At 42.2% G+C, this 23,470-nt stretch overlaps 2 protein-coding genes and 1 long non-coding RNA gene across 5 annotated transcripts; 2 read left to right on the top strand and 1 right to left on the bottom strand.

The window, feature by feature from the left end:
* The first annotated feature begins 4,721 nt into the window (after nt 1-4,721).
* Nucleotides 4,722-7,828, top strand: LOC129592574 (uncharacterized). The gene is made up of 3 exons (XR_008690994.1): nt 4,722-4,817; nt 7,532-7,652; nt 7,709-7,828. It is a non-coding gene; the product is annotated as an uncharacterized LOC129592574 (long non-coding RNA).
* A 3,923-nt stretch (nt 7,829-11,751) lies between these two features.
* LOC129592573 (uncharacterized) lies at nt 11,752-15,720 on the bottom strand. Of its 3 annotated transcripts, XM_055488640.1 has the most exons (7): nt 15,099-15,150; nt 14,412-14,514; nt 13,916-14,089; nt 12,820-13,040; nt 12,540-12,735; nt 12,431-12,480; nt 11,752-12,162 (listed from the first exon to the last, which is right to left on the bottom strand). In XM_055488640.1, exons 2-7 carry the CDS (start codon nt 14,434-14,436, stop codon nt 12,028-12,030), a joined length of 801 nt encoding a protein of 266 aa, XP_055344615.1. In that variant the 5' UTR covers nt 14,437-14,514; nt 15,099-15,150; the 3' UTR covers nt 11,752-12,027. The 3 variants fall into 3 exon arrangements, with proteins under 3 accessions (XP_055344615.1, XP_055344617.1, XP_055344614.1); XM_055488642.1 differs by lacking the exons at nt 14,412-14,514; nt 15,099-15,150 and adding an exon at nt 15,495-15,720; XM_055488639.1 differs by lacking the exon at nt 14,412-14,514 and having other exon boundaries at nt 15,099-15,719.
* A 246-nt stretch (nt 15,721-15,966) lies between these two features.
* On the top strand, nt 15,967-21,277 carry LOC129592571 (SET and MYND domain-containing protein DDB_G0277331-like). The gene is made up of 7 exons (XM_055488637.1): nt 15,967-16,653; nt 16,734-16,886; nt 17,473-17,573; nt 17,806-18,064; nt 20,058-20,174; nt 20,270-20,628; nt 20,686-21,277. Exons 1-7 carry the CDS (start codon nt 16,462-16,464, stop codon nt 20,969-20,971), a joined length of 1,467 nt encoding a protein of 488 aa, XP_055344612.1. The 5' UTR covers nt 15,967-16,461; the 3' UTR covers nt 20,972-21,277.
* Nucleotides 21,278-23,470: the final 2,193 nt, after the last annotated feature.

Here is a 23,470-nt window from a genome sequence, read left to right as displayed (position 1 = left end):
TGTAAAATTATGGCTGTGAGCAATAGAAATTCTAAATTCTCCCAAAATTGGATAATCCATTTGCATGCCGACGAGCAAGCCGGTGCATAGAGCAGCATTTTAAATTTATTATCGTAATTTTCATGAGTCATAGGTTTAATTTTGAAATTTATTTTTATCTTTTTGGCTATTGCAGTTTAATGTTACGAGTATGTTACTGGTAATGTTGTCACTTGTCATTTATAGTCGTCGATGCTGTTCTAAGCAGAAGAAACAGTTTGCCGGTTTTTGTTTGTTCTGGTTTTGATTTAAAACAAGAGCTGTGAACGCGCAAACTGCCGGTCCAGTTTGGAAGTTTTCTATGATTAAAAAACAGTAGAATTGAATTTTCATAAAACATTCGAACATCGCGCCGACTATACTGCTTGCTGTTTTAAGATTATTTTAACTTTTATCCGAACAAAATATTTATCCTAAATTACTAGTGCAGCAAAATACAACCCCTACATACCAGTTATTAAAAGTATAAATTCTCGCGACGCTGGTCAAGAAAATTGCACTTGATATTTATAAATGATTTACTGCGATGTCAGCGGTCACCAGTCAATAGTGGCAACAGAGCTCTCAGTTTACATTCCCCTTTTACAGCCACCACAACACCGGAACCGTCTTTACAAGTGGCATTCTGATTCAGCGAGGCCGACATTACGTCAAGATTGACCAAGTGGCTAGTCGCAAATTCGCAATATACCACACTGTTGCAAGGAGAATAACGCAACGCCAGCCTCCTGCCAAGTCACAGTGTATCTTTCAAACATGGGCACTGTCGATCTGTTTGCTGGCTATCCGGCCAGCAAACACACCTTTGCCCCGGTGATTAAGCCGTCAGGATTTAATGGCTCCCCGAATCACATACACACTGTGTATGGCGCTTTATGACTGCACGTACGACTCGGTGTCGGTAAATATGTATTTACGTTATCTCCCATTGGAAATGAGGAGATAAAACCGTTTTACTAGCGCTGCCACTCCGGTTACGTATAGAATGTGGATCCCTCTGTTAAGTACTTGACTAGAACTGTTGCACGGTAAGTACGCTAGACTGCCCAGTGGAAAGAAAGCTATAGTGCGCAAAGATATGTTGTACTCATCGGCTCACCATGTTCTCTACATACTAACCAGCCCTACGTACATGTAGCGCACTTCAGGCGGAATGTTTACGCTGACATTTCTAGATCTTGTAGTTATTCGGTCTTTGTTTGCGGTAAATTCATCGGCTTCTCTTTCTTATGTGCGGGACGATATGTTGTGGGCGTGGTAGGTGGTACGATTAGTAAAGCATTCCTGATTTCCATGGCAGTACTTTCTTAATTCATGCCCTTGACAATGTGCAGACTGCATACGACCTTTCAGTATTTTTCCCTATCGGTTACACAACTGATATTTTTCAAGCGCTGAACTGCGTAGCAAATTTAAGGAGACAAGTCCTGGCAAAAAACGTTGTGGTACGAATGTTGCCTCAACTGCATAACCTTGTGAAACCATCTGTACAGCATTTCTATCAAAATAAATATCGACTGCGCAGCCACTTACATTGTTACTTCATTACTGCTACTACCCTACCAACATAATAAAACATGGCGACTTACCCTGAAAATATTATTGGCGCTCTGCAACAAACCGCCAAGATCAATCTTGGGGCTGAACTGGAATCCGGTGACCTTAAGTGCTGGATTCTGCAGAAAAATAGGCCAACTGCCCATTCAAAAATTGTTTTTGTGTACCATCATATACTGAAAAATTGCAAGTCAATGAAAGGCAAAGAGCTGCCACCTGATTTGAGCGCCCACTGCTTCCGCTAGGCAGCCTCGCCAGTGTTGTTGAGATCCATAAAAAAAGCCACCTGATAGCGTTGAACCACAGATACATGATTAATTATTATCTCGGTAAATGCTTTGGTTGTTAAAATGATGGAAAAATGTGGCTGCAAGGTGTGCTGTAAAAATTGTGATGTAATATTACTGTATAAATGAAAAAAAGCTTTTGTAGCGGTCAGAACAAGTTTACACGCGAATAACTATAGTTCAAAATATTGGATTTTCGATGCCGAACCGAACCACAAATGCTGTAAACTGAAAAATACTTTTTGTGAGAATTTCCGTTGGTTTACTAGACATTCGCTCCAAGCTTCTACTGTGCGTACGAGTTTATAAGTTTGTCTCTCCCATTGATAAACTTGTTGCTGCATAATTGCATTATCTGGTCCACCGCACCCAGTCGCTGCTTACTCACTGGCATAGTGCGCGGGCTAGCGTTATGCTGCTGCCGATTATTGACCTCTGGATGTGATAATCAGCCGCTAAGCTGCAAATTAATAATACTTTCTCTTGTCTATTGCCATTAAACATAATTAATGTTACCGCTTCCGGACTCCACTGGGGGCACTGGAGCCCCGGCTGCTGGGAGGCTGGTGCTCTCTGTGATCGGCTGTGTGCGGTGACCGTGGGTCAGCCAGAAGCCGGTCGACCGGGGGTCGGCGGAAGAGAGCGACCAGTGCCCTGCGCAACCGAAGGCCCCAAACAAAACCCCAAACAACCCAAAATAAGAATTGATGAGCAGTTGCACGGTTCTGCTGATGTATTTGGTGCAGATTCGGAGTTCCATTGGGAGAAGGCAAAATCCGGCTATCTTTACGTCGCCAGGGCTGACGTCGTTACTTTGCCGATAAGGAGCGGTGCGGTGCAGTGATGATCCCGGCGTGCTATGGCAGGATCAGTGGTATGTCAGCATCCAGTCAGGTTTTTCCATGCAAAGTGAAACCGCCGCTAGTGATCTGCTTGCCGTCGGAAGTAAGCGCACCGGAGGTGGTGGCTTTGTATGCTGTCCGAGGAAGGTGCAACCGCCGCTGGGGGTCTGCTTGCCGTCGGAGGTAACTGTGGCCGTCACTGTTGGCTTGCATTGCCGTCCGAAGTAGGCGGTTGCAGTTAGTGGCACGCATTGTCGCCAGATGTAGGTGCAGTTGTGGCTGGAGGCTTACCTACCTGTTGGACACAATCCGGGCGTAGTTGCAGGTAATGTCTGGTCGTCGGAGGAGGATGTGGCCGTGATTGAAGGCCTGCCTTGCCGTCCGCGGTAGGTGTAGCCGTCTCTGTTGGCTTGCCTTGTCGTCGGAGCTGGGTGCGGCCTTAGTTATAGCCTGCCCTGCCGTCCGAGGTGGTGCAACAGTCATGTTGGCTTTCGTGCCGCCGGTGGGAGGGAAAGTCGTAGCTGGAACAAGCCAGCTTTGCCGTCAGAAGTGGTGGAGCCATCGTTTTTGGCTTACTGTCCGCAAAAGTTGGTGAGGGCATAATTGTTGGCTTGCCCTTCCGTTCGAGAAAGGTGCTGCCGTCGTTTGTGTGCATGCTTGCCGTCTGAGGAGGGCGTCGCCGTAGCTACGGAGCATGACCCGCGTCCGTGGAAGCTGTAGCCGGCTTTAGTGGCCTGGTATGTCGTTCGAGGAAGGTGCAACCGTCGCTGGGGGTCTGCTTGCCGTCGGAGGCAGGCGCGGCCGAAGTTGGTGGCCTTGAATGCCGTCCGAGGTTCGTAAAAGAACAGAGATCACTCGCGCGCACACGATATCGAAGGAGCAAAGACAGACAGCAGTGAGAACTGCAGAACCATGCAATGCGAGCACACGAACAGTACCAAGTGCAAACAGCATGCCCGTGCATGACGGCGGCCGCTTTGATCTAAGCGCCACGGCGACGCGCAGCGCCACCAACAGACTCACGTAACTCGCAACACACGGCGAAAGGAGACAGAGCGGGAGCGCATGTCCTCCAGCTAACATTAACATCAATTAACTCGTTAATTGTCATTAACACAGTCCCGACAAGAGGAGCACCGCACCCTGTTGACAGTTGCATAGATGCAAAGGCCATAGATGCACGCTATGCAACAGTTGCACAGTTGCATAGCATTTTAGAATTCAGCAAATTTTTAGAGATATCATAGCCGGAAGAAATCCATCAGAACCGAACGCACGCGGGTCAAAGCAGTCCTTAAAATTCATTTAGTAAACCGACCAGACGGCACGAAAACGTTCCCGCAGTAGGCTATAACGGGCGCTTTTTTGGCGATAGTATACTCATAAGTCATAACGAAAACGTTCTAACGCGAGGAAAACCCGAGCACATTGTGGGACTAAGAAATTGGATGCTTCGGTTTACCGCATTACGCATACATATAGAGCCTGTAAGCATTTCTCTGTTGGAACCCAGTACTGAGCCTACGGATAATAAATAAGCTCATTAAATAGGTTCTTGTAGTACTCTGTATGTTGTTCGCTGGTCTACAGAAAATTGGCTAGAGGAACCGTGGATCCGCTAGCCAATTTTCTGTAGACCTTTTTGTGTATATTTACGCTTTACAAAGTAAAAGGAGGGCTGCTAACGCAGGTATGTTATGTAGCTGCGAGTAAATTGTATCATAAGTAGACAGTCTAAAGTCTGCTTCAGGTTGCATTGTTGGATAAACAGATCATCCCATTAATGCCAGCACAGGCCATCCGACAATCCTCGGAGTTCATTTTCCCGCCCAGCTCTGACATCACCACAACGTAACCGAGGACCCCGCCGGCGATCTACAAAGGTCAGCGCTTTACTGTCTGACTCCCATAACATGTAGCAGAGTGGTACAGCTACAAGTTCCAACCAACCGTTAGGCAGGACTCGCGCGTGATTTCCACACCGGCCATGGTGAGGTTACAATTGTCTAAGTTCATCCATCGTCGGTGCGATTCCAGTTTCCACTTATCGGAATCCGATACTGTCTTCATTGTGACGACACACGACAACAAGGTCTTAAATTTCAATTTCTGCCAAAATAAATAGCAAATATGTCAACGCATGATGGTTTTAAACGATCGCCTCAGTTACCGTTTCACTAACGAGCGTTAGAACTGCGGTTTGGCAGATCAGAAGTAAGAGCGCCACCGCAATGCGCTGTGTGCCATCTACGCTGACTTGACCGTGAGCTAGGAAATTGCTGGATATCGTGTGAACATACATTAGCAGCACGGACATTGTCTCCAAGAAAATCAACAGGTTTACCCATTGCATCGATGCATCGTACTCGCCAATAAAATTGCACAGTAATCTGTGTTTGGCCAAAACCTCATCAAAACCGCATCTAGCATCGTTTATCGCCAGTAAATGCAATCTGTTGGTCAGATTTCGGTATATTGTCCACACCATCCACGGCAACAGCAAAACCAGACACTGTGCAACTTTTCGAGCACAGTAATTAATTATATGTATCCATACAACGGTCAGCCGAAGTTCGCGGGAGTAGTTTGTCACGAGCCACAATATTTTCGTACTGGACACGGTTGTCATCGAATTACTGCTGAGGAATTCGTTTGTCATACGCTGATGTTCCACGGAGAAAGAACTGATTATGCTAGAAAACAACGGATGAGCAGCTACTGAAACTACAGCAAATGCAACAAATAAGCATCCGTCCTTTATGCGTATACAGTCGGCAAATATGGTCGTTAGATTTTCACAGAAATTTGTGAGACAACGGTGGCTGCGCCAGAACATGGTGATGTAGACGATTAGAACTGGATGCAGACACCAGTAACGAAACGCTAAAAACAATTCCAGAATATTCTTGTAGGTTGATACTTTCCAATCAAAGGCCCAAATATACACTCCTTCCACTACCAAGAGCAGCACAATATAACAACAGCAAATGCCGTTAACAAAGAGCTTCAGAAATTCACGTCTGTTAATTTTTTTCAACGGGTTGGGAAAGTATCCACTTAGATGTAATAGTAGAAAAATACACAGTATCACGAAGTGGACAGATTGAGCGGGATACAGCAGAGTGAGCGTATTCATTCTTTATAAACACGCGCTGTAGCACTCAAATGACAACCAAAAAAATAACTGTAATCATAGAAAATAAACTGAGATTTGTTTTGCTACAGACACATGAATACGCCGATAAGAAAGCATCACAGAATAGCGGTTTACTAATTTTTTTCGCTGTCAGGAAATATCATTCGATATCAACGGACACCGCACAATATTAGGAAGAAAACGCTTGCAATCTAATGTACACAATTTAAATACGCATTTGTTCATTCGGTATAACTCTTGCGGTGCACTGGAAGCAGCCAAAGCTTAAGCTGCGCAGCAAATTCGTACGTGCGGTTCTCACCGCAACAGGACAGGTGTCAAAACGCTTTCCACTTTTCAATTGTGCAAATTCTAGCGCCTAGCAGCTGCAATGCCAAAAGCATTTCATTCCAGCCCATGTTGGATTCGAAGCGCAAAGTACAGTAGTTATCGATTAATCCATACAAAAAATTTTCAAATGTAAAAAGCAGTAATTTGCGAAACTTTTCCAGAACACGACCGTTGTAAACTAGCTTATTGCAGACATAACGTGTTTTCGCATACATGGAGCACCGAAAAGACTTGTCTTACAAACCGGCTCGCTGCATCCAAGCACTTCTGCTGTGTTTTTTTATCCTGGCACATGCATGCGGATACTTTCGCAGTCCCTTCGAAACCATTTACACTCGCCGCATATTAAACCGAGTAATTAACTGCATCTTGTGCTGTTACGTAGCGCTTCAGTTGTTAACAGACAGTGTATTCATCCGTGTCTTTAACCGTGATCTTAGTTCCTATCAGAGTGTAACAGAACTGTTGTTCTCCTTCCGAATTTACTTGATCGCACCATTGACTATAGTCTACGTTGGTCTGATGTGGCGGCTACACGGTTGCCTGACACGCTTTTCCGATGAATTACAACTGACATTTTCGCTATACATTAGCAGCGGGGAAGCGGTGCTTCTGATATCGTTAAGCATCCTTTTAGTGTCATTTTATCCACTGTATGCGACAGTGACGTCATATCAGAGCGACGGAGAGAAAATAAAAGCGGCGCTGATTGCTTCTCAAAACCACGTAATCAATAGAAAAACTGCGGATGTAGCCTGGCTCATCAACAACCTTCCGCCCATCGCGTGTCAAGCAGTGGGTATTGTTCATAGTATTAGTTACTGTGCACGGAAGATCGTGCAGTGCTTCATTATCATCTTCACGTGGATCGTTTGCATAATTTATAAGAAAATCTGTAATGGTATTTCCTTATTGGTGGACAATGTCAGGTGCAGTGGGTATGACGAACTTGAGCGTCTGTTGCGGCAACATAAAGTGCTGCGTGACTTAGTGCAGGAGTACGACCAATCCTGTCGCTGGATCAATTTTTTGGCATATTTGGAAATTATGTCCGTTCTGCTCATGTACATGTATGAATTATGTAAGGATTATGTGGCACATGATCGAGCGGAATTACGAGATACGATGCATGTCGCGGTGGCGGGACTTCTGCTGATTTCTCAGACGTCTGCTCTGACGTTTCTTACTGAAAAGGTTATAGTAATAACGTTCTGTTATTATTATTAATGTCTCAACTGTCAAATATAAAGATACTGTTTAGTGTTACCATTACTGTTTTAGAAGGATGAATTTTTTAAAATGTTACGCTGCATAACCAGTTTGGAAGCTTTGCCAAAGCAGCGCAAAAAGCAACTGAAATCCTACGTCCGGAACATGGAGCTGAGGGATGTTAATATTACCGTTGCCGGTCTGCATATGACTCGTGAAACCTGCATTGCGGTTGGTTCAATTACACCGTGTGCGCTTTTTATCATAAAAATGTTTTCCAATTGCAGATGGCTGCCGGAATACTTGGCTACATCATTTTGTTCTCGGAAATGGGTGAACAGAACACCAGCACACTCCTTAATGCAAGTCCCGACGCGAACATTTCTAAATATGCAAAGGTGTAATAATACATTTGCGAATTATTGCTTGATTTATAAAGCAGAAGCTGCAAAAACATGAATCATAGTTTTTATTGCATATCTTTGTACTTTTTCTAACGTAACGAGATTTATTCCGTTCCACGATTCCTTCACAATTACTTTTTGGTTCTTTTGCATTTACATTATTGTAATAAAAATAGTAAACAGTAAACACCGCACCGTTCTGGCATGTTAGCTTTCAAAAATTTGCAATGGTTCTTCGGCATACTTGTTTTCTCGCTGACAGCAAGCAATCAACTGGATTTCTAAAAATGAACGATCTAAAATGAACGATGGCGAAACTAATGAAATGAACGGTTTCTTGGCAAACTCTGTTCCTGTTTCAGTGAACCGGTAACGCAGCCATGTGCCAGTTGAAAATACAGATAAAAAGCTTATCGGTTAACAATAGCTGCGGAACATATCTATACGTAGCTCATAGCTGATTAAACCAAAATTCGCAACGGTATTGGTATTTCGGCGAGTGTACACTAATCTGAGCGGATTAGAAAAGTAGCCGAAGAAATGCGCCAGCACGACGAATGATCGTACCAAGTTGGTGTTAAAAAATATTGTCGATGGCCCGTTACCTCAGCACTGCAGCTTGCCAGGTTTGTCATTTTTTGTTAAATGTCACGTTTAACAGAGTAGCGGAAATCGCTAGCCTGTGCTATACGGAAGTTTATATCTCGAATTTATATTACTGCATCGCCTTCCGCTAGTACTACGAGAATGTTGTGATAGTCAAGTTCTTCGGCTCGTCGGTTACAACCGACCGACGACTTCCAGTCGGGAAATGTCAGTGCAGGTGTGACTAAGCAAAACACGAGCTCCTGCGCCTAGCAGCTGTTTAAGGTACGAGAACATTACGTGTATTCAAAACAGGGTGAAAAGCGGCACTATCACTCGTGTTTGACAGTTTTGTGTGAATGATTATAGTTTTATGAACTCTAAAATTTCAGTTGGTTAGGGCTTGCTTGAGTATTTGTACGCTGAGAAAGTTATCCAAGCAAACAATTTTTCGTCCCATCTGTGTACAGTCGTTGTATGTACTCGTACGATAAACGTGTTGTGCCGTCAGCTGGTCAACTGCACCTATCGTTGCTTATTTATTTACATTAGGAGGCGCTATGATGCTCATGACCTTTGGATGCGCTTATCAGCTAATAATCTCCAAGTAATGAGACTGACCGCCATTAATCATTATGCCAAGGTAAGCAAATGGAGCACCGCGCCCTGCTGACAGCTGTAAGGCGTGTAAAATACAGCCCATCTAAGAGTGGTAGCGTGACCTTCGCAAATTCCTTTGTCATTAAAACTGATCGAACAATAATGCGCCTAATCAAAGCAATACTCAAACAATTTTTAACAACTTGTAAACAAACCAGATTTTAGCGAAATCGCTTCAATAATGCGCTTTTAATGCGTCATAGTCGCTTATTGTCTGGTCGGGTGGTTTTAGCAGTACTTTCAATCATCTATGGAAATAAAGAAGACAGTGAGTAGTTAATGTACGCCTCCAGTATAAGGCTGTAAAAATGGTTCTCTCGTGTAGTCCATACCGCGCACATCACCGATTCTCTGCAAGAACCCAGTAATGAGTTTGCAAATAATTTTAAATGTGCATTTCTTGTGTTCCTGTTGCACACTCACTCCCGAAATCAATAACTGTTTGGACTGCGAACCGACTGGTCAGTCGGTTCTCTCTCTAATTTATTAGTCGTTCGTTGTAAGTTTTCTTTACAATTTAATAAAAGCGCTGCTAAATATAAATGTGGTAATTTCTTATTTTACAGTCGACATTAGCTGCTCCATGTTGCATTGTTTGATGCAGCCACAGTCTCATTCTTGCCAGTACAAAGAAGTGGGCCATCTTCAGAGCTGGTTTTCGCGCTGAGATCTGACATTACCACAATGTAGCCGAGGACACCGCCGGCGATCTGCAAAGCGTGTTATGTTACTGCATTGTTCGAACAGCAAACATACAGTGACCAGCAACCGCTATACAGGACTCGCGAGTAATTTCCACACCGGCAATGGTAAGGTTGGCACAGCCCACGTTCATCCAGCGTCGGTGCGATTCCAATTTCTTCTTGTCAGAATCCGATACGCTGTCCAGAGTGCCAGCATACACCAGCAGACTTTCAAATTTGTTTTTCTAACCAAATAAACAGCCAATACGTCAACCCTTTATCGGGGTTAACCATCGTCAAACACCGTCGATCTAAATTACCGTTTCACTGAGCAGCGTCATAGTTGCAGTTTGAAAGATTAAAACTAACAGCGCCACGACAATCCGTTGTGCGCTTAGCGCGCTGACGTCCCCGTGAGCCAAGAAATCGCTCGACAGCGTGTAGACGTACATAAGCAGCACGGACATTGTCTCCAGGAAAATCCATAGATTCAACCATTGGGTCGAAGCATCGTACTCTCCAATAAAGTCACTTAGTATCCGGTGCTTAGTCAAAAGCTCATCAAGACCGCACCTGCCGGCATTTGTCGCCAGCGTTTGGAATTTATCGGTTAGATTGCGGTAAATCGTCAACACTATCAACGCCAACAGCAAAACCAGACACTGTACAGTTTTTCGAGCGCAATAACTGACTAAGTGTATCCACACAACGGCCAGCCGTAGTTTGCGTGAATAGCTTGTCACGTGCCGTAAAATTTTCGTACTAGAAGCCGTTGTCATCGAATGACCGTCCAGAATTTCGTTTACAACACGCTGATGTTCCAATGAGAAGGAACTGACTATGGAAGAAAAGACTGGATGAGCGACTACTGAAAAGACGGCAAATGTTACTAACAAACATCCCTCCGTTCTGCCGATGTTACCGGCAAATGTGACCTCTAGATTATCGCAGAAATTTGTAAGACAGCGGTGGCTGCGCCAGAGCATGGTGATGTAAGTGATCAGAACCGGATGCAGGCACCAGTAACGAAAGCCTAAGAACAGCTCCAGAATATTCTTGTAGGCTGACATATTCCAGTCAAAAGATTGGACATAAAATCCTTCTGCTACTAAAATCAGCACAGTATAACAACAGCAAATGCCGTTAACAACACGCTTCCGCAATTTATTTGTTTTGATTTGTTTCAATGGGCTCGGAAAATATCCACATAGATGTAATAACAGCAGAAAACACGATATCACGAGACGGACAGATTGAGCGGGATGCAGCAGATTGCGATTATGCTTCTGCATTGTGTTCTCAGCAATCGCGGCACCAGCTGAATTGGCTACCCAAAAAATAACTATAAGTAGAAAAAAAAGGTTCTGATCTTTCGCGCAGCTGAATATACAAATAAAAAGAAGCTTTCGTTTTTCTGAAACAGCGAGTATCAACGCATCATACGAGTATTGTACAAGAAGCGATTGCACTCTATCTGTAATGTGCAAAATTCAAATACGTATTTAATTCATTCGATACGTTTTTCCGGTGCAGCTAAAACGGTCAACGTTAACGGTGCGCAGTAAAATGTATACAAAGTACAGTCTGTATTGTGGACACAATGACACAAGCTTGAAAAGCTTTCCGGTTATCGTTTGCGCAGAATGTTAGCGCAGCTGCTGCTTGTCAATTGTAGTGCCAAAACATTTTATATCGGTAAAAGTCGGATTCGAAGCTCCGACTTTCTGTATACGACTTATTTCTATCGATTAATACTCGCAGAAAATTTCAAAGATTTAGTAAACAGTGAACTGCAAAAACGTTTTAATAAGCGCCTGTCGCACATTACGAGAGATAATTAGACAGTAGAGATTAATATTATTCAAAATGCTCTCGGATACGTGCAGCACCGAAAGGACTTTTATTAAAACCCGTTGCGGCTTTTAAACGCTTTTGCTGTATTCTTCATTCGAGCTGGTGCTTGCGTTGGACAGCAACGGTCGCAAGGGTAATTGGACGCAAGTGCACTGAATTTACTTTCTAGCAGGCAGAAGTGATAACATCCGTCAGAATCTTTCAAAAACGTCTTCGTTTATACATAAACATGTATTCTGTAGTCTGTACATACAGATCATGCACTTAAATCTCTGACACATTCGACAAAATTGTAATTGTATTGCATACTACCTCTTTTATAAAAATAAATAGTCGTGCCCTTATCACAAAGCTCCATAAAATTACCCTGGTTATGCCTTTGAAAGCTTTTGCGAGCGTGCTTTTGCATCAGGTAAGCTCCTAATCATCATCGGCGCTCTCACCGGTATCATTGCTGTTGTCGCTGGTTCCTGTCGTGCCGCTGCTGATGCTTGGTTTTCGCTTTCGCATTTTGAACCAGTAAAAAAGACCGCCAGCTGCCGCAGCCAAAGCAACCTATAAGAAGCATCACATTGCCAAAAATTTCTTAATGATGTCGCTACTGGTACCGAAGACTACTATTCAGCTGCTTGGAAGAATGGCAATCAAATTTCTAATTTGTGCTTCTGTTTTCCGTCTCCTGCAGCTACTGCTGTTGTTCAAGGAGAAATAAGTGCACTGACGATTTTCAGACCACTATCGTGCTGACAACTTGATAAGGACTCTTTGGTGACCGACAAATCGGCTACTGAATGAGTTGTTTCAGCGACTTGTTTCAACATACCAGTCCAATGGAAATTCCTGCAATCAATCCCGCACTGGAACCACTACCGCCTAAAAGCAAAACACAGACTATGACCGTTAAAGGATTATAAGGTCAGGTTACCACTTACCAGCATCCTTGACACTGTTACCGGCCATAGTACTAGCATCGGTGGCTGTATCGTTGCTTTTGGCGGTCGTAGTGTGGCTGGTATCACTGAGATTATCACCATTTGAACCATTCGTCTTGAGCATCCCATGCAATACGGCCAGTGAATAATCGGCAAACTGACTGGGTTGTGGCGTGTCGCTTGCCGTATAATTCTTCTGTAATCAACATTTGAGAAAGATGACTAAAATGATCACGTAATACCTATCCCGCACAACAATCATAATAATTTTTTCGTGTACCGGTAGAGCGGGTTGTTGCATGACTTCGTCCCATCCAAGCTTATTGCAGTTATCTTCGGCGCAGATGCACCTCCGGTCGATCATTGGCATACCATTAGGACCCGGCGGCAATTTGGTTTGCACTAATTCGATGCAAACCATTTTCTGGCCTTTCGCCATGGTTTTCCACAGCTCGGTGTCAAGCTTTGTAAACACCGAACAGTGCCGTGTCACGGCTGGCGCTGCGGGATAACGCACCACAAAATCGCACAAGAGCATTCGGTTATGGTTTGAGTAATCGTTTGATGCCAGTCACGGCGACAGATATAGTCACCGGTCAGTTGGTGTAGATTATCGGCTTCTCGTATTAGCCGACCGAACTGGGATAACTGTAAGAGCGCGCACAAGAAAATGCTTGTTGCTGGTTCATGGTTGTTGCGTTAATTCGTAACCCTTCCTCGATGACCTCGAAGTTTTAATTTAGATAAATTATCACCGGAATAGTTAGGTAAACTCAGTAAGAATAGAAAAAAGATATACGAAGACGTATGAAAGTAGAACTACGCATAGGAGACCGTCACTTTGGAAACAAACATTCTCTTGTCCAAGTATAAAAGTTTGTACTTGCTTCGTTTTGGTATAAATTCGCAAACGCTTGGTGACACTAGGGACGGAATAGGTAATTTTTATTTTAGAAAGTAGAACCCTGCATACAAAGTATTTTTATTAATTTTGTATTTGTCAAACTATTCCGTTACAGATCGAATTGAACCAAATCGAATCGAATTAATCCAACGTCTTAAAAGCTGCAGTGATCAGTTGTTTTGCGCGCTCCCACCATTATCCAGACTACTTAGATGCAGGTAAAACGTTAACAGCGCCAACTCACTACTACTGTGGTCGCGTCTTAGCGGGCATTTTGTTGTTAATTTTGCCTACTCTACAAGACCGCCGAAACTATATAAAACTCATAACAAAGAAACGTATTCGGGCGTCTTTTCTGGATAAAAAATTAGAGCATTCGCAAGCCCTTGTATTTTCTACTTAAGACCGCTCTTGGAATGGAAAGTGAAAAAACCTACGAGTAAGTGACCTAGTATTTTTGCGAACTGATTACCGAATACTGGTGGTTTACTGCCTTCGAGCGGTCGTATGCCGGTTGCGATGTAACACGTCGTCGCTCCAGCGGCGGGATCGCAGGTCATCGTGCTGGTATTTTTCATTGTGGTACACCACTCGGGGAAGGAGTTCTCTGGAAAACTACACAGCTGGCACTGAAGCGCTTTAATACCTGCAAAAACAATACCAAAATTACTTTTGATCACTGCGGCACAGTCGGATTTCACTGCAAGAGCCATACACCGGCATCCACCCAAGATAGTCTTCATCTGAGGAGATTACAAGCAAAAAGTCGGTTTATGGTAGGGATCCAGAGATGGAAACTAAACTTAACGATTTCTGGTCTTGATTATTCGATTTGAGTAACTGTACACTACTACACATACAGTTAGTAGTTAGTACTGTTCCAAAATTTTTTATTACGATAATATGCGATGAAACTTATAGCATATTTAGATACGTTCAGGAAGTTTAATCTAAATTTTGCAACTGACCCATAAGAAAAGAAAGCTGTTGCATGACTTTCACGTTTGGTCAAAATATTTTGTTCTCATTCCTGCATCTGAAGGCATTTGGCCGCACGCAAAACCGTAAAACCTAAAACCGCAAACGCAAAACCGGTCCTAACAATTATGTCAAAAGCCCTAAAATTTCAATGCAACCTTCTGAAAAATTTTGTACAGCTCTAAAAGTATTCCCGAAGTCTTGCCCAATAAAACCGAAAATAAGGTTATTTGTGATGTTCTTCCGCTAAATTAGCATAATTTTGCGGGCACTAAATATTGCAATGCAAAAAATAAATAACAATTTTGTTGGATACCTGCTTTAACCAAAGCAAAATCATCATTTTTACCACTCAGATACGCAATCAAACGATCATATTAAACCATAACAGAGTAATCTGCACAAATAAACAATTATTTTTTTTGAGTCGGTTTTTTCATCCGAATCGACGGCGATTGAACAACGCCCCCGTAAAATTTTGGTATGAATGTAGAATTTATATCGCAAAAATACTAACCGAATATTGATGTTTTCCCTACCGGAACCGAAAGCCCTCATAGTAGCGCGCCGAAAAAATTTTCCGCCTTTAATATTCTGTTTTTTTCTGATTAATACTTGCAGTTAAATATCAGCACATATTGTTAACTGAATAATTTCAGTTCCATGCAAAACCATACCTAGAAGTTTGGAACAGATTATCAGGAACAAAATTGTGTGAAAGGGCATCGCCACAACAGAACAAAGTCATAATTTGTTATCCGTGAATCGGCACATGGCCCACTGTCCACTTCATGAAAACTGCATGGGCTGACGTTTACATCACAACAAATTTCTCAGTTTTAAGCATGCCATCATGCCGTACATTTAAAACAGCTTGAGTCATTTAACGCTTATTATATTATTTCACAACGCACAAAAAATATAACATCGCAAGATAAGAAACAGTAAGTACATCGCCAAAGCAGCGTTACAACAAATCGTCGAATACCGATGACTTTTCTGTACGACAGACATCCGATTAAAAATAAATTTACAAGAAAACCAGTACAAAACAATTCAGAGTTGAGGCTTACATCAAAAAGCTTTAAGTCACTACGAATGACGCGTAGGTACTTCGTACAAATGACAAAATGATACGATTAAATACTCCAGTGATTATTTCTGCATGCGATACAGGGATAGGCGGATAGTACGTACGTAGTACTAACAGTGTTAGTAATATATATAGTACTTAAAAAATTAAGAATTAGTGATTACAAGAAGTGGTAATGCGGTGTGGAAATGTGCTTTTAACTTTCGGTAAATCTTTACGTATCTGTGGGGTGCATAAGTTCAATTTCCTTATTTTTATTAATTTTTCCTTTTTCACTGCCAGGCAACAATGCGCACTCAACGTCAACCGCAACAATGCTAGCCTGCTAGGTACCTCTAGTTTGTACTAGGTACCTTCTCGTACAATTATTTTATACGACCATTTTCTCAATAGCAGAGTAGTTTAAATTATTCTCAATAGCAGAGTAGTTGACTACTGAAAATACACTACTGTACAGTATACTGTGCAAATAATGGCTTTTGTATAATGATAATAATTATCGTATTTTTATGTACCACGATACGTACAAGGTCGTCTGTACGTTCTCTTACTCGTTAGTACTCGATAACACATGCACAGAGTACTAGCAGCTAGCAACTCCACCACACGAGGTAGCTGTTTGCAGTGGCCCCGCCTACAGATACGGTTTGCCAAGCCACCTCGTGCGGTGGAGCTGCTGACTTTGTAACGCCAAGATGCTGTTCGAAATTTCGAATTTGAGCCGAACTCGTTGCTAGCGGCCCAACATTTTTACACTGCCCCTGTTCATGTTTATTTTCACGAAGGTGAGGTTGCAAAACTCAAGCAGCAAGAACCTGCGAGGTTTTTTATTAGTTACAAATTATACGTCCCGTTCAGAAATTCCTCTCATCGCCCGTTCAGAAATTCGACCCGTTGCTCAGTCCGGTTCATAAATTCGTCCTGCGACCTGAGATACCGTGTAAAGTATGGAGAGTGGCGAGCCAGTTGCATCTCGTTCTGTCTCCGAAGGGGAACTGATAATATCGTGCCAGCCATGGGTGTGGGCCTTCGGATCGGCAGGGTACAAAAAGCGCTGTGCAAACTGTTTCCAGTCGCGCGACACACTAAGCAGATGCTCCCGATGCAAAGTGCATGGCTACTGCGACGAAGATTGCCAGGTTGGTTGGGTTTGTTCTTCATCGTGAATTCGGGTTGGCGCGAGCATCTGAAGACTGCGAGATTTCTTTCATATTTGAAGAAGCAAGACTGGGACAGGGAGCACAAAACGGAATGTCGCATGCTCCAAGGCGTCGCCGCTTCCATCGAGGCGTCGAACGGATTCAACTCGGAGGAAGAGAGCTGTATGCCTGGGACTTTGCTGTTGGTTGCCAAAATCGCCAACAAAATCAAAGTACGCTACGTTGTTAACTTTCATTGCCTTCTTCAATATTTACCAACCTGCTGATCATTGTAATTTGTAACTGAAATATTCCGACCTTAAAATATTCTACGAAGAATATCCTAAGGACGATAGACATTGCAAATGCCGATAAAGTTATTTCTCTGTTTTTGTGTCAACTAAGCATTAACACTAAGCAGATTTACGACACTAATTATCTTAATAAACAAATTATTAAATTAATACCAATAAAATAATATAATACGTATTTAAAGCAAATTTTTTTTCAGTATTAGGTTAGACTGGCAGATGTACCCTTTTATCAAAGCAAATCGGCAAAATTTTAACAATTATTATTATTACTTAATACCACAATGAATCAATATTGCCTGCCTCGGAATACATACACGTATAAAAAAATTCTAATAGCAACCGAAAAATAGTGCATTTCTTTGCATACCAAAATAATCCCGATAATTAAAAAAAAAACTAACAATTTTAATTTTAATACAGAATTTTTGGTTTTGCTCTTTTCTGAATTTGTTTTTGCAAAAATGAAGTAGATGGCTATCCGCCTAATCGTCTCTCCGTTTTCCAGAGAAATGCTCTGTGTGACCTTCCTGGACGGGGCAGCATGACCGCTCAGCAGGTTCTGGACATGTTCCCTACCAATCCAGCTTCAAATTCGGACGTGTCAATGTGCGTTCAAGATTACAATATTTGTTCTGGTGACGGAGCAACATTTTGTAATTTTATATTTATGATTGTTTTTGCTTCATCTTATTGAATTAATCACGAAATTAATTTTTAATATTTTTACATGCTTCTTTCGTTTGGTTTTTAATCTAATTATTTCTTTGTATTTTGCTGTATTTTTATTCATTTTATTTGTTGTACATCTCAATACAAAATTGACGAAGTGGTTTTCTAGGGGCGGGTGGTCCCTTTTGGGGCAGAAGTTGCAGACACCCGTGCTGACTATGCTGGAGTACTTGAAACTGGTGCGCCATGAAGCCTTCCCTATTCGTGCCGCGGAGGACGTGTGCGTGGGCATCGCCCTCTTCCCCACGGTACGCTATCGGGCTATGACACCGGTGTGCTCGGATGTCAGTGTGACCATGTGTATGACCTGGCGCTCATTGATGGTGTACGCGACGGAGGACATCCCGCATTACTCCGGATTGCAGGATGTAAGTAACCCGCATTGATTTTTTTCCCGGTGAGCATGCGTGAGACGGTGATGCTATAAATGTCAACCAAAGCTGGAGTACATAACATAAACCTAAGCTTAATTAATAAAAACTCTTTGCGACCAGTTGCGTTATGGAATTCAGTGTTTCTTTTATAAACGCTGTTTTGTTTTGGTACAATACATAGTTTGTACTCGTATCATGATACTTATTAAAGGTTTTGTGTTGTTGAAAAAAAACTATATTTAATCAGAAAGTAAACTGCTAAAAATCAAATCAATTGTTAGTGTTACTGTTATTTGTTGTCAGTTAGCATAAAACTCAGTTATTATCAGTAAACATAAAAATCCCTAAATTGAATTAGATGTAAAATAAAAAGTCAACTACTAACAGCAGTAACATTACAGATAGAAGTAACGGTCGGTAGTGCGACCAGCTGCGTTTAAAATATGGAATTATGAGTTTGGAATATTTGGAAAATATTAAAAATCTGAAGACGCGGAAATGCTAAAGTACAGATGTATTAGCCTCACTGGGCGGGGCCAGCTGTTAAAATGTTGAACAATTTTTAAAATTTTTACAATTGTAGAAATTACAATTGTACAATTTACAACTGTACAATTACTGACTGTACAACTGTACAATTTACAACTGTAGAAATTACAACTGTACAATTTTTACAATTGTAGAAAGGGAGGTGTGCCGCGGTAGTGGTACATGGTGCCAAATTCTCTACATGTACGAAAGCTTTCGTCTTCGCGCACCTTCAAACTCGTTTTGCTAGGTTTTCTGACATTCTGTTGCCAAATCATTTATATAGAAGTACGTACATTGCGTGAAAACCGTTCGGACGCGCAACATCCGTTTGCGGAGCTATGGCAGTGATGGAATTCCAAAAATTTAAACGCACAGAGGTGTACCAAAAGTATCATTACAAACAGATGTTCTTACGATTAAGATTTTGCATGAAAACGCACATTACCATGAAGATCGTTCTTCCTCCGAACCTGCTTTCCAGCATGTTTTTGAAATTTTTAATTGAATTTTGAAAATTTCAAAGCCAACTTACAATTTGAAAAAAAATTGTGAAGGCTGGTTCGTTGTGCAAACGATTTTATGATCGTATGCAACTATGCATTTTTATGCACATTTAATGAGGATGAGTTTATGCTGAACCTTTTGGTACACCTTTATGCGTTAAAACTTTGGAAATTTTTCAACACCGAAGGCTCCCCAACCGGATGTTGCGTACACGTTTCACACTCGTCTGTACAAATAATTTGTTAACAGAATGTCATAAACAATGCGAAATGTGTTTAAGAATGTGCGGAAGCGAACCTTTTCGTACATATATGCGGTCACGAATTGGTATTATGCATACCGGGACACTTTCCTTACCTGGTCTAAATGCTGGAGAACTAAACGCTCGGAAAGTTTTTAGACTACAGATATGCAGAATTCCCAAGGCGTGTGCTCATAAATTTTAATTTTTGCCCGAGATTAGCACTTCCTGCTTCCGGGTATCTGTGTGGAAACTTGAGAAGAACTTTGGGGAAAGAACTTTATTAATATTTTCGTATTCTTAGGAAATATTACTACGTAGGTGATCTATGTTTCGGGCAGTATCAAGCGCACAGAAATATTAGTATTTTTTGAAATTTTTGCTGTACAGATACAGAGTACAGTCTCTTCTCGAAAGAAACAGCTGTGAGAATGTTGTTAGTGTGCCTGGATTTCTGAAACTCGCTCGTTCTGTTGGCAGGGAAGAATTCAAGAATGCAATACTTCAGTTTAAATTTTTTATAACTTTAAAAAAAATCTAGAATTAAGAGCGAATTAAGAGGATTTCTTGGAAAAAAGACGTAGCGGTTTATGAATCCGTATTGTAAGTCAATATTACAAAATTTAAAATCAAACTAAAAAATAAAAATGCCACGTGAAACAAAGACATTCGTATCCTTCCGTTGTTTTAGTTGTGCTCTGGTGTTTGCAGTTGCGATGCAATGTGCTGAATTTCCATCCGTTTCTGATGTCGTCGATGCAGCGCCGTGCTTGTTTTCAGCAGAGAAACGGTCAAAGTTGCACATGTCGTAAATGCACACCAGAATATGTAAGAAATGCGGCTGCAACCTGTCATAATATGTTTTGCTAATATTTATGTAGATACAGAAATTGTTCGATTGCGGAATTTGTTTTTGGATTTAGGAAGCGGACATGAATTTAATGTACTGCATTACGCCTGGATGCAGCCAGCGTATTCCAAGCGATCTGCGAGCGTTGAAGCCATGCCCCAAGTGTGGGGCAACTAACAACGCCCAGCTGGTGAAATTTCGCCATTTAATGGACACGTATGACGCCATCTGGCGTGGCGGTCTGGCTCCGGCGGACCAGGTGGAGCCGAAGGGAAAACTTTTCGAAGAAATTGAGGCGGCCGGGGTTCTGTATCCGGACGCCCATTTACGGTATATCTGTGGGTTCCCCGGACATTCCGCGAGGCTCTTCACCGATTTCACCCGGTTCGATGCGGACTGGACGTTGTTACAGGAGATGGTCGCCTGCTTGCGGTAATGGTTAATATTTTACCCACAGTTTTCGGCATTTCAATCGCTTAATCGTTGCAGGAAGGTTCATCCGAAGCTGGACCTGACGCGGGCCACCAATTTGCTGGGAGCCGCATTCGACGTGATGCGGTTCTTGCTGAAGGCCGTCCAGGGCGCGGATCCGACGCAGCCCGCATCTGAATCCGGTCGGGCCGCGGCCCTGATGAGCACGGTACGTCCGGTCGCCAACAGCTGGTACCGAGAAGCCTGCGATATCTACGATAAACTGCTGGGCCCGGGCTCGCATGCCGGACGTTCGGATATCATGCTGGGCATGTTCGAAATGGATGTGTTGTATGGATTGTAGATTGCAAGGAACGGCTACAGGAATACGATGAGCTGTGCCGTTGTGTGATGAATGAGTGCAGTTATTTTTTACTTAAACGCTTCTTTCATTTTCTGACATTTTTCTACGTACTCGTATATGAGACTTAAAGGGCGACGTAATTCTTAGATTTGCGTGACTACAGTGCTTATAGAATTATATGTTATGTACATTTACCTACTGTACACGTAAGTGAAAAGTGTGCAATGTTCAGAAAAGATATTCATATAATATGAATATCTTCATAATAATATTATTATGTACGCACGCAAACACTCTTATTACTGCAATCGCAAGTAAACGAACAGAAATAAAATGCGAACTAATTATGGAAATCGATTGGACAAAAATGATCCTCTTAAGATAAGTTTACTTATTGCGTTACTGGTCACTTTTTATTTTTGTGTGTAGAGAGAATAAAATTTATCTGAGGAAGAAAATTTTTTATATCGCCGATCCGCTAATAAAGTCCGCGTGATCTCCCGACAAGCAGCAGAGTACAGAGTACATCAAATATATCAGGTAGTTGATCCATCGCGGATCCAATATACTCGATCCGCGATCAACGGATGCAAAATAAATTAGACAACTAATAGCGCAAGAACGAGAAAAGTCATGAGTAAAGCTGAATCAAAGAATTTCGCGATAATGCACAACACAAAATATTTCAATAACCACTTGCAACATGAGCGAAGTCATTGTACAGCCATAGTACAGCTTTCTGGAGTTTTTTGGAAGTTTCCGCATGGTACAGTACTGTTGTCCGGTGTATTCCAATACGAATATGGCTCGAATAACAAATCACGCTGACCAACAGGTACGTAGGTACGTATTTGACAATGGTTTCAATGCATTAAAAACTCAATCTGAAAAGGTGGGCGTGCACGATAACTGATAAGTTAGTTAATCGGCTTAAAGAGCTTACGAAGCTGTCGATATTACTATTTAAACGGTCTTGGTACGTGCACTCCAGTTATGACGTCGTTTTCAAGGAGCACCTCCACACTTATTTCATCCGCTGTCAGGGGCTCCATCTGCTCGAAACATTGCATAAGGATTTGTGCATGCGGGGTGATAATAAATTATAATTACCTTAGAGGTCACTGCCAATAATCTGAAAACCTGAAGTTAAGCTTTGTATAACTTCGCAATTTGGCAAATGGGAGTGTGACATTTGATGACGCAAATTTGACGCGCAATATTTTCCCATGGGACATTCGGACGCCGAGGCACTTTGGGTGGGTAATGGGGCATTTCGGGTTGGAACATATGGCTTTGAGATTGTTTCATTTTGCTGATCTCGTACAATTCGTGTCGGAGCTCTCTAGCCGGGCGACGAGTCATAAAAAACTCGACGCGCTCCGTTATTAAAGGTTAGGTTTAGAAATTTCTCAGTTTTTCTATGTTTTTTTTTTGCTGTCTCGAATTTCTTGAGTTGCTTAGATTTCCTAGGTTTTTTATTTTTTCTTACACTTTTTTATATTGTATTTTGTTTTCTTGTGTCTTCTGTTGTTTAATTATGTTTTATTTTGCTTCAATTCATTGCGTTTTACTTTTCTCATGTACGAGGAGGAGTTACCTTGGCCCGATCAAAGGCATATGCACGACCATGAACCGATCACTGTGCACGCTAAGCCACGTGGTTGTGTAACACGGTTGGCCGAACCAGCGATGGCAGCGAACGGGAGTCAGCAGCACGAACATCTGATCATTCAAACTTTTACACCCCGTGCTATAAAGTACCCTTTTTTTAAACTTTCCAACGGATCCAACGAACGTTTGAAAATATTAAGAAAACAGAAACTTTTGGCAGTTTGTTAGGAGATACTCCATTGTAAACCAAGAAGCTTTTGGCGGAATTTTTCGTAAACATAGCACAGGACTTCAGTCAGTTCCAAAAGGCTGCATAGCCTGCATTCATGAAAATCTCACGTGGTTCTCGTGCTAGACATATAAAAATATGTGTATGTACCCTGTTTCCCCCAAGTTTTGGAATATTACTGTAGTTGGCAGGTTTCAAAAAACACACAGGAGAGAGGGTCACTGAGGGTGCTCACTGCTCAGATAGGATAGCAAACGGCTGATTGACCTGGTTCCGTGCTGCCGTCGCTGGGTGGTAAGCCATGTTGCACACACATGGAAGCGGTGATCGGCTTATGGTCGTGCGTATGCCTTTGATCGGGCCAAGGTAGTTCCTCCTCGTACAGCATTCTTGTTCTTTCTCATGTTATCGTTGGCTGTTTTAAGCCTTTTTGTTTCTTGCCTGTTTTATTAACTGTAAGCTTGATCAGCTATTCACCTAAAAGACGAAGTGTCTCGGCGTTCAATCGATCGTGCGACGAAATGTCTGCTACATACTACAGATGTCCTGAGTCTAGTTATCCTCGGCGAAATGTGACGGTGCCCTTTAACCAGGCAATGCTGGTGGCATCACAAAATTTTTCGCTATTTTTTTCCCATTTCCAGGATATAAGTTAAAAT

This window comes from Paramacrobiotus metropolitanus, unplaced genomic scaffold (genome assembly GCF_019649055.1).
Source record: "Paramacrobiotus metropolitanus isolate TYO unplaced genomic scaffold, Prichtersi_v1.0 Parri_scaffold0000053, whole genome shotgun sequence".
NCBI lineage: Eukaryota > Metazoa > Tardigrada > Eutardigrada > Parachela > Macrobiotidae > Paramacrobiotus > Paramacrobiotus metropolitanus.
This window is presented reverse-complemented; position numbering and strand designations above follow the sequence as displayed.